The 11,437-nt window shown below is 41.6% G+C and overlaps 1 protein-coding gene across 4 annotated transcripts in view; it reads right to left on the bottom strand.

Annotated features, from left to right (window-relative positions):
• Positions 1-300: 300 nt before the first annotated feature.
• Positions 301-11,437, bottom strand: part of rreb1a (ras responsive element binding protein 1a) — a 74,678-nt gene continuing 63,541 nt past the window's right edge. For 3 of the 4 annotated variants that reach the window (XM_084747296.1, XM_084747297.1, XM_084747299.1), the window contains 7 exons: positions 11,086-11,273; positions 10,765-11,001; positions 10,461-10,622; positions 9,780-9,935; positions 9,388-9,518; positions 7,646-8,402; positions 301-6,455 (listed from right to left, as the gene is read on the bottom strand). In XM_084747296.1, the coding sequence (XP_084603422.1) occupies positions 5,854-6,455; positions 7,646-8,402; positions 9,388-9,518; positions 9,780-9,935; positions 10,461-10,622; positions 10,765-11,001; positions 11,086-11,273 (2,233 nt within the window). In that variant the 3' untranslated portion in view covers positions 301-5,853. The remainder of the gene's footprint in view (positions 6,456-7,645; positions 8,403-9,387; positions 9,519-9,779; positions 9,936-10,460; positions 10,623-10,764; positions 11,002-11,085; positions 11,274-11,437) is intronic. The other variant, XM_084747298.1, reaches the window with a different exon arrangement.

Raw genomic sequence — 11,437 nt, 5'->3', positions numbered from 1 at the left:
GCTGGAATAGATCAGCCTTTGCTCCACTCTTCCACCAGCTTCAATGAAAACGGGACATAATCCTGCTGAGAAACAAACAAAACCACCTCCACGGATGTAATAATACATTATTATTAACTTCAGTTTAAACTCAGCTTTTCCCCAGCAGTTAGTACCAAATTAAATAACTCTTTCCAGAAAACTAAATCATAGCCCTGTAAAATAAAATTACAAAAGCAATTTATTATCTGAAAATACATATTTGTAAGACTTGTAAGTGACAGAGCAGCAGAGTAAAGAAAGACAAAACCATGGACAGCATTTGATTCACACACCTTTCCTTAATATAATCTTTATTGCTTTTTCTTATTGGGTTGAATACAGAACAGGTTTACATCTCTTGACTTTGTGAAACACTGTCATGTTTTACTAACAGCAGGAGGAGGAGGAGGAGGAAGAGGAGGAGGAGGAGGACAGACGAAGGGAAGGAAGGAAAGATGGAAACACAACCACAGAACGATTGTGTGTTAATGCTTTCTGATTGAGGTCCAGCATCTGTGTGTGTGTTTGTGTTCGAGGAGGTTTGAAACCTCGTCTCTGACGTTCCCTTTGACCTCTGACCAGGACAGGAAGTTTAACACACGAGGAGTTAAACCGAGACAGAAAACAGAGAAAGGGTTGAACCAAAATGTCCGACTGAAGGGGGAACGGAGCAAAAATGTCAACAATATTCTGGCTTTAAAGCACCAAAATCCAACGACATCTTTTATCTGTTAGGGGATGACGAGTTCACAGTCAAGTGCTAAATGTAGTGATTGACAGTTCTGAATCATTATTTAAAAAAAAAAATAGACAAAATAATCAGGACTTGGAAAGAACAAGTTGCAACTCAGGAAATAAGAACATGAAGCATTTTGAATAATGGATTTGTGAAAGACCCTGAGAGCGAGATTATATATATTTTTATATTTATATATATGTGTGTTGCGCGAGAAGAGATGGAGAAAGAAGAAATCATCCATAATTGAACAAATTAGATTAACATGCAAAAAAACCTAACCTAAAACTCACCCTTTAACTGAACACAATGGATTTTCACAGTTTTATACGCATTTAATATGTCATAGAGAAAAAAAATAAACACAACAAAAATCATTTCTCAGCCAAACTAAAAATAAACAACAGAACAAAGAGACCCAGACAGTCTGTTCTCAACTCATATACAGGAGATCTACATAAAGCTTTTGGATTCAGAGGGATTCTTATTGCTAGTCCGAGTCGCACCCCGGCCCGCCGCGCCCTACGGCGAGCCGGTTAGTCCACAAACACAAACCATCAGTTCCTCACAACAGTTCTGCAGCATAAATGTGATATTTTTAATACATGGCTTCTTCTCAAGTCATCGTAGAAACTAACTCGCACAAACACACACCTGGGCTCCAAATAAATACGTTTAAAAACAGTCCATGTGCATTCGAATGGAAGTCCAGTATTCATATGGCCGTGCACACACACACACACACACACACACACACACACACACACACACACACACACAATCAGACATACATTAACGCATATTCCCGAGGGAGAGGGATGCACAGACAGAGCTAACAAAACATAAAACAGTTGAGAGGGAGAGAAAGAGAGAGTTTCTTCACGTACGGAATTTAAAAAAACACCAAAAGTCTAAAGATTTCATACTTTAAATTAATTCAAAATTAGGACTCAGTGTCTCATTATTCTGTGTTGTAACAGTTAAAGGAACGGGCCTTCGTTAGCAGGTTAGCCGTTCAGTGATTGGCTGCTTTCACCAGCAGATGTCAGCACTGGAACAGATTCTAGTTTAAGGATTCAGGATTAAGCTTTGCTATTTTTGTCATGTAAATTAAAGGTGGTCAGGAGTGTAAAGGGGACACAAAACTTTGTTCATTTGTTGTAAGGCTGGGAAATATAACGCTATTATATCAATATCATATGAGACTTGATATAGTCTTAGATTTTAGACATTATATGGTGATATGTCTTTCACAGATTTTAAAGGCTTGAACTTACCACTGTTTTATTATTTCAGTCATTATATCCACATTACTGATGATTATTTACTAAAAATCTGTTGGTTATTTTGTTAAAGCACCAATCATCATCCCTACAATACTGTCACAGTATTGATAAATATCAAAGTGCTTCATCAAAAATATCATGATATTTGATTTTGCCCAGCCATAATTTGCCATAATCAGTGCATTCGCTCGAGTAAATCTGTGCAAACTGTTCGCTTCAGGTTAAACTTTAGCAGACATGCAACAAGATCTTTCTGAGTCGCAGAGTCCAACATGGAGGACCCTGTTGTAACTTTGCAACCTTCCTCAGTGCTGATGTAGAGGGTTCTGCAAAAAGCCACATGGTTTGTGGGTAATCATGAGTCAGGAAACAATGGTACAAAACCTTAAACCAGCTCTGTTCCACTGTGGACCGGAGCATTTCCACCAAACATAAACTGGTTCTTGAACTTTAGCTTTTTTGGTGTAGAGGACCTTGTGTGAACTTGTAGTCCCATTAGCAACCAAGCTAAAGAACAGTTAGCTAGTTGCTGACCAACCCACAGTATTCCAAACATGACACCCAACAAAAGCAGCACTTTCATTTTAATCAACTAAGTAATTTATACATTTAAACCTTGGTTCCTCCATAAGTTGTACCGTTGCCTTTTGGTGCTGACATTAGATCATCCATTTGTTCACATTGATCAAAAAATGAAAGCCTTTAGGTGCGATGGGAGTTGACTTCTGACAGTCTATTTGGACTCAACAGAACTCATTAAAGGCTCGCTGCGGTGCAAAAATTGGTATTTCATCCTGAATTTAAGGATATCAGTCTTCAAACACCATCATGTGTGTGCTTGGACTCAAAACTTTACACTTGTGGAGACCTGAACCTCTATCAGATTCACATCATAGACTCATCAAGTCCTTTGCTCTCTTCAGGCCTGAACTGATTTCATATCAGGACTTAATCTGGTTTTTAAAACATATGTTAGGGTTGGGCAGAGATCTAAAGTTCAAGCGTGACGAATGAAAGTCAAGAAAACTCTCTCCCCCTCTTTCTCTCTTGATTGTGTCGCGATATTCCACTGTAGTAGTACTAGTAGTAGAAGTAGTAGTAGTAGTTTTGGAAGTTGTTAGTGCCAGTTGACAGCAGCGTCCAGTCAGTCGGACAGTCAGTCCAGTTGTGGTTGTTCTCGCTTCTTTTTGACCGACTCGATGACTGACCATCGTTGCCTTACAGTTCCGTTATGAGCCGCTGAGGTTCGATTCGTTTTGATTATGAGGTTGTTTTATATTAAAAAAAAAACAGACAAAAATATACAAGAAGAAAAATTAGCTATATTCATCTTCACACGAAAAAGAAAATACACATGCACACTACCCGTCCGCTCTGGTCACGATATCAGGATCAGTAAGTGATCCGGACTTCACCGCCCTTTTCTGTGGTGGAAATGTCCGGTTAGGTTGGAGCAAGGGGGTGGAATTAGCCCTTTTACTTGTGTTTGTTTGTGTGTGCAGCAGGGTAATACAGTTCACTCACACACCCCCAGCCTTCCCGTCCGTCCGTCCATCCATCCATCCGTCCATCCATCCGTCCATCTCACCCTGTCATCTGCCTTCTTCTGAAAATCATACTGAGGGGTTTAGTTCTAAAAATCTGTTTTCTATTTGAAAATTACAACTGATTGTCCGTAACACCAAATTCAGAACCACATGTCCTCGGGTGTCTCATAACCTCAGTGAAGACAAATCAACACAGAGTTTGACCGTTCAGCTTAGATGTTTCTATAAAAGACTGCTCAAGTATTACGTCTCGCAGAGAGGAAAGTTTATTAGCTCTTCTGTTTGTCTCTGGACAGACTGGAACAGGAAAGAGGGACAAGTCCTCATAGGAGAAGACAAACAGTACTAAAGCGGTCCAGGGTCAACTCGAAATACTAAGATAATACTGGAAGGAGACTAACTAAACCTGTGATCAGCTAGAAATGCTATTAACTGACTATGATGCAATGTGTTAGCTTGATTAACCTGCTTGGTCTGGTCAGTTAGCAGTAACCAGAGAAATGAACCAAATGAAGGCATTGCTCGCTTGGTTATCTTGTCTAGTCTGTAGTCTGTGTAGCCAATACAAGCTAATAACGATAGCTAGCTAGCATTAGCCCTTTTATCAGCTTTGGTGAAGACTAAGCTAATGAGTAAGTGCTGTTTTTCTCAATTAGCCCTTACTAGTTAAATTTTACACCTTTATTGATACTGAGTTAGCCATGGTTAGCTCTGTTTGGACCATTGTGCAAGCTCTACCAGTAACAACTTAAACATGTTAACCTTAGCTAGCTGTGTGTGGAGCCACACTAATGAGTTAACCCTGGCTAGCATTTAATTTGGCCCACAGTGGAAACCAGGCTAGCAAAGAATTAGCCCTGCTAGCCGTGTTTAGGAAGACATGGGATTTAAAGGGTTGCCTACAGAGCTGCTCAGGTGTTGTTTTATTGGTTGCAGTTAAAAAGCAAAGGTTGAGGTAAACTGAACCTGGGTCACATGTTAGCGGCGACATACATTAGCACACTGAAGGCTTTGTAATAAACTCTACATGAACACTAGGGGCCAATGATGAGAGACAGGTGGGAGTCACACGCATTCACACACACACACACACAACGAAAAATGTTTTGATTTGTTCAGTTATAAAAAAAATCCACAAAACACAAGAATTCCCCTCCCTACACCTAAATGTCACTGATAATCACACACACGCAAAAAAAACAGAAAATACTCTATCATCACGTGCCACATGTTCAACTCTCTGTACACACATGGAATCAACTGAGAATGATTATGAATGAGAAAATTATTAACACACAAACCAACTCACAGGGAGGCTTCAAAGGGATCAATAGTGTGATGGATTTAAAAAAAAAAAAAAAAAACACGGAGAACACAAACTGATCAACACTATTTCTGCCCTTTCAAGACTTCTATTTCACACAGAAATCTGGTGCGACTTTGACAAGTTTGTCAATGTTTTTGTGTGTTTTTTTGCGAGCCAGCCAGGAGAGACAGGGACCGGTGCGGAAGCGAGCCAAAAAAGGACGACGAAGTGCCGGCCTTTCTGTGGTTTCCAGTTACAAAAAAATGCTTCCTTTGTCACACAGTGAGAGACGACCACCAGTCTGTGGCATGAGGCGTCGTTTGCTGGTGAAACTGAGTCCGACCAGCCGCGTTGGCAGCTGACCAGCCTCGATTTTATCCAGAAATATCTAAACAGCTGGTTGAGCAGAAGTGGCTGGTGAATTTTGGAACACCAATAAAAATACATCAAGTTCTCCACCCTCACTGGTTCTCGCTCTCAGATCCAAAGCTGGTTCAAATCTTAAAACTGGATTGTTCAGTCTCTGCTGTGATTTAAATACAGAACGCAGACACCGACAGTCCTCAGTCTTTGTCTGTCTCTCTGCGTCTCCTAAGTTGATCATCAATTCTCAAACAGAATCTAGAACAATAATAAATCATAACTTTAATCTTTTTATTGCTGAAATATAGATTCCCCGCACAAAAAATAGTAATGCAAATCATTGTCATCATAAAAAGCTATAAAAATTAGATCCATCCTCCGTAATAATGCAGATAAAGATATAGCAAAAAACATCTCTTAGAAGTAGGACTAGTAGTAAGGCACTTCAAGAAAACGAGGTTTTCGTCTTTCTTTCCATCAAAAAAGTTTTCCGGGCTGGTTTTTGCATCATCATCATCATCATCAATGGTGTAGCGTCATTCCATCGTATGGCACTGTGGTGACGTTGGTTCAGACAGCCGTGGGAGTTTCCCCTCAATCCACCCCCACCAGAGGAGGCTCTCCATTGGGTAGGATGTGCTCCAGAGGGGGCTTGGCGTGCATCTCCAGCAGCCCCTGGATGTAGCCTTCAGCAGGGGCAGCGGCTGCAGGCTCGTCTGTCACAGAGCTGGAGGATGAGGGGGAGGGTTCTTTGGAGATGTTTGATTTCAGGTCGCTGGCTGAGGAGTCGTCGCTCTTTGTGTCAGTAGCTTGCTGGCTGGGAGTTGTGTCAGCGTTTGCAGAGAGTTCCGTTTTTTCCTCAGCATGCGGTTCCTCGGTGGTTGGCGCTTCACCAGCTTTTTTTTCTTTGTCCAACGTGGCCGATTCCGCTCCCTCGCCCTCCTCGCCCTCCTCCTTTCCGTCCTCCTCCTCCAGCTCCTTGGCCCCCGCAGCACCGCTGCCGCAATCACTCTCGTTCTCTGAGGGTGGGCAGGTAGAGGTCGGGGTCGGCGTGTCTCCATCCTCGCTGGCGTCGTCGTTCCCTGCTGAGGCTCCATCGGCTCCGCGGGGCTTCAGGTGGATCCTTTGGTGGCGAACCAGGCTGTGCTTCAAAGTGAAAGTCCGCTCGCAGGTTTGACACTGGTAAGGCCGTTCACCTGGACGGAGACAGACGGATTTATACCGACAAGTTAGATCCATAGCACAAGCAAGAAGGGAGATAAATCATCTCAAACTGAAAAAAAGTCATTGCAGAATAACAAATGCAGGAAAATATACACACAGCAGGTTTCTGCAGGTTGTCACCAGTTAAATCTAAAACTTAGAACGAACTAAGAACACAATTTATGACATATTTCACAAAAAAAATACAAAGGACATGAAGGAAAATCTGACTTCATGCTTCATGCTGGTTTTGTTTTGTAGTTGTTTTAGTGTGATTAATACAAAACACACATGAGACTGAAGTTATTATAACTTTAAAAGTAAAGTTATCTTCATAATCCAATCAATTCTAAATCATTCCAAAGCCTAAAATTCAAATGACTGGATTTGAGACTTTTTGTGATTTTTTAAGGATCTGGAGAAAACCTGGTGTGTATAAAGAAAAACCTGAAATAATAGAAAAATCAAATACCAAAAAACACAAATAAAAAATGAAAATTAATATTATACTCATTATATATAACAATAATATAAACACATACAAAAACTTCACATGAAAAAATATTTTAAAAAAATATGTAATATTATGAATAAATATAAATTAATAAAATAAAAATGAAAAACAATCAATAAGCAGTACATTTTAATTGAGAGAAAAAGTAATATAATTTAAAATTTAACAAGTGAAAATGAAAAGAAAAACTAAATAAGCAGCAAATTTTAAATAAGAAAAAGATAATATGACAAAAAAAATTCATGAGAAAATAAAATATCTAAATAAATATTAAAAATAAATATGAGCGAATAAAGGAAATGTCAAAATAAAAAAAAACTAAATGAGGAAATATAAATCAATACAATAAACATATATGTCTATATGACAAAGAAAAATAAGTAAATACTATTTTAAAAATGACAGAATGCTGAAAAAAAAAAACTTAATAGAAACACAAAAAAATGATAATAATGAAGGTAACATTCAAATCAATAAAATAAAAAATTTCAATATTACAAAGAAAAAACTTCTATTATTATGAATAAAACATGTTTTTGTCCACAGGGAGGCTCCAGAATCAACTACATATGAAAGTTCCCTGTAGTAACTTCATTACTACAATTACATTTCATTACTGTTATTAAATTCAAACATTAAACGTGTGAATAATAAAATAAAGCAGCGTACCTGTGTGTGACCTCATGTGTCTGGTCAGATCCTGCAGAGACCAGAATCTTTTGCCGCACACGTTACAGATCTTCTTCCTCTTGTCCACTCGTCTTCCTGACGTCTCTCCTCCCTCTAAACTCTTTGGTTCCGACGCCTCCTCGTCGCTCCTCTCGTCCTTCTCCTTCTCCTCCTCCTCCGACTCCCCGCTGTCTCCTCCCTCGCTCTCTCCTCCCCTCGCTCCTCCCCCTTCCTCCTCCTCCTCTGTCTCTGCCTCTTTCTTCTGCTCTTCCTCTTTCTCCTCCTCGGTTGTTTTGGGGGCGTCACTCTCTGTCGTTGCCACCGCCTCCTCTTTCGCCGGCGGGTTCTCCTCCACTGGCGCCGGAGCTGGTGTCTCCTCGGAGAGGTGGGCCCTCTCGTGGCGAGCGAGCGTGGTGGCGTAGCGGAAGCTCTTCTTACACACCCTGCAGACGTGTTTGTACTCGGGCTGCTGCTTCACCACCGGGCTGCTGGAAGAAGAAGAAGAAGAGGAGGAAGAGGAGGAGCAGCCTTTCTCCTTCTCTTGGCTCTCTGTTGCTACTTGGGGAGCAGAGGTAGAGGATGTAGAGGATGATGATGATGATGATGAGGAGGAGGAGGAGGCGGGTGCAGGTTGGGGGGGTTGTTCTTCCTGAGCGGGGCCTGACGACGTGGAAAGCTTGAAGTCGATTAACTTTTTGCCGAAGTTCAGGTCCAGACTTTTGTTGCTGTGGCAGTCGTCATCGTCTGCGCTCTCCACCTGAGGAGAGATTCAAGGAGGTGAAGTCGGCATTGAACAGATCAATAAACAGATTATTTATGCTGTATTTAGGATATTTTTACAGCTTTACTTTGCTGTCAGACAGATTTTTCTGATGTGAAACTGGAGTTATATAAGCAAAATACGTCTCTCTCCAAACCAACCAAACTCCACTGGCGAAATCAGTAATTTTAGTAACCAACATCCACATCTATGCTCCTGTCAGGAAAGTTTGTTAATGTTACTGTGTGACTTCAGTGAATTCAAAGTATCCTTTTAAATCACTGAAGTCACATAATGAGAAAAAAACCTAACAGATCAAGGCAACAGTAAAACAGCAACTCCTGTGTTCTGTGAGGTAAAATTGCTGATTTCGCTAATGGAGTTTGGTTGGTTTGGAGAAAACTATATTGGCTTAAATAACCACATTTTCTCATCAGAAAAATAAAAGCTGTGAAAATATTCTAAATATGACGTACACTTAAACTGAATTTCTAGGTGGTGCTGCTGACCCTGTCCACAGCAGGACATGGTTTAGCTTCCTGCACCAGGACTCCTGCTGCTTCTCCAAACTGGGGGCATGTTGGCCTCCATCTACTGTAGGTAACACACTGACTGTGGAGAAGTACCTCAAACAACCACACTTCAAGAAATCACAACTATCCCTTTAAGGGGCCTGATCTTGTCTTTTTAGTTACTGGTGAGGAATAAATCTCAGACCTCACCAGCATTTGGGATCTAATTTTTTCTCTCAGCTGTCTGAGAACTGGTCAAGAAAACATGTTATAGTTAGTTTTCTCCAGTAAACTGACATCTAAAATGTAAATGTTGATCAATTCATTTAAAATACTTAAATATTTTTGGTTTGCATGAGAGCTTGTATTGATGAAACACCTGCTTATGTGGAAAATGAAGTATTTTTTGATGAATATATTCAAAATCATGAATCCTGGTACGTGTAACCATGACAGCTCAGGTGGGTTACCTTGGTGCCGGTGCCCTCTGGAGGCTGTTTTGTCTGTGCTGCTCTGGTCTCTGGCGCCCCCTGCTGTTCTGGCTGCTCTGTGGTCTCTGTCTCCTGCTGCTCTGCAGTGCTGACAGCCGGACTGCAACCTGCTGCACAAACAAACATCTGTCAGTAACATCTGCAAACTGGGTGCAAATACAAACACTATCATGTTTTAATGCAACAAAATTAATGAAACTTTCTGGAATAAAACAGTTTAAAAAATAACTAATTTACAATTCTTACCAATATAAGATATGACATCTAACTTCCACTTATGACAAAAGAAAAAATACGTCTTCACACACCAACAGATGTCTGTCCTCCTCAAACACTAAATCAAAAACCAGTACTCGTTTCTAATGACTGACCCTGGCTTGGTTTGTGGGCGGGGCTTGGCGTCGTCGGCCTCGCCTCAGGCTCCTCAGAGGGGGAAGGGACATCTGTCATGGGGGCGGAGCCTGGGTCTGTGGAGGCGCTGAGATCGTGTGCTTCTGGTGCAAACTGCTCCGTCTCCGACTGACTCTCTGTAGGACAAAACGATACGATCAATACAGCCAACAAAATACTTCACTGAAAAAACTGCAAGTTCAAAATGATTTTCTTTTATTATTATTGTTATATTGTCAAATATGTATTTTGGACATTTTCTTTCTGAGTCTGAAAAAAACAAGTTATGGAAGCAAAATAAACCAAAATATCAACCAGTGCATGAAAATGTTTTTGTCTGCAGTGTTTTGCCTTCAGACACTAAAAATATTCAAAGGAAGCAGCGTGAAGAGAAAATAACTGGACGTCACTCTGTATTACAGCAGCATGCAAGATCACTGACAGATAATATTAATATTCATAAAACTTTGCTTTTAAGGCACATTGCATGTTAAAAGATGCAATGTGACTGACAAAAAACACAGACAGACAAATCGATTTAAATAAATTACAGTTAAAACTCTAGATGAGATTAAAATACTGTTTGAATTTTAACCAAACTTTCTGGATCTCTGCCTCCAGATTTGCTCTGTCAGTTTCAAGTCTGGTTTTGTGTTTCTGACCTGCGCTCTCGTGGGATCCTTCATCTCCGTCTTTCTTGACGAGGGCGCCGTTGCGTCGCAGCGTTCGGTGGGTCACTCCGTGTTTCCTCAGCAGGTGGCGCTCACAGTTAGATTTGGTGGAGAAAAAGGCGTCACACTTGGGACAGGGGAACGGTTTCTGACCTGAGGAGAACACAGAACAATCAGAGGATAAGAACCACACTTCAAATATCTGAACTATCCCTTTAAAAAGAACAAAAATCCGGCAGCAGATGTGTGTGTGTGTGTTTGTGTGTGTGTGTGTGTGTGTGTGTGTGTGTGTTACCGGTGTGTGTCAGCATGTGTCTCTGCAGGGAGCTGGCCCAGGGGAACACTCGGGGGCAGTAGGGGCAGGTCATCTTCTGGACAGAGTTGGAGTAGGCGTTCTTCTTTCCTTTGGACTGCGGCACCAGTGCTGCTCCCGCCACCGCCTTCACCTCGTCCTTCGCTGCTCCTTCCTTCTCCTCGCTTCCTCCTCCTCCTCCTCCTCCTCCTCCTCCTCCTGCTGCTGCTCTGTCTGCATCTGTTCACAGGGACGGGGTTGAGTTAAGGCTCAGGGGATCAGTTTTCTATCAGTCCTCCACCCACACCGTCTCCCTCCTCCTACCTCTCTTTCCTCCCAGGTCTGCAGCTCCCGTCTGCAGGTACGTGCTGAACTTGTTGGCGTCCGTCGTGGCGAGCATCTTCTCCACGCTGGCAAACTCCCCGCTGGACTCCAGGTCGATACCGCTGCCGCCGCTCATGACGGACTTCTCCTTCACTGTCAGGGCAGCAGGCTTCTTCCTGGGCCGCTTCCTGTTGGACAACAAGTTTGTTTTTATTACTTTGGCGCCACCTGGTGGTTGAACAAATGATGGAGCAGTGCAGGCTGCAAATCAAAGGAGGTGCTTTCTGTTGATTTAACATATATATTCCATGATTTTATATATTTTACTTCAATTATCTTGTCTTTCTGGCTA

Source organism: Lutjanus erythropterus, chromosome 21 (assembly GCF_056507025.1).
Source record: "Lutjanus erythropterus isolate fLutEry1 chromosome 21, fLutEry1.hap2, whole genome shotgun sequence".
Classification (NCBI taxonomy): Eukaryota; Metazoa; Chordata; class Actinopteri; order Lutjaniformes; family Lutjanidae; genus Lutjanus; species Lutjanus erythropterus.
The sequence above is the reverse complement of the archived record's forward strand: the minus strand, read 5'-3'. Positions and strand labels throughout refer to the sequence as shown.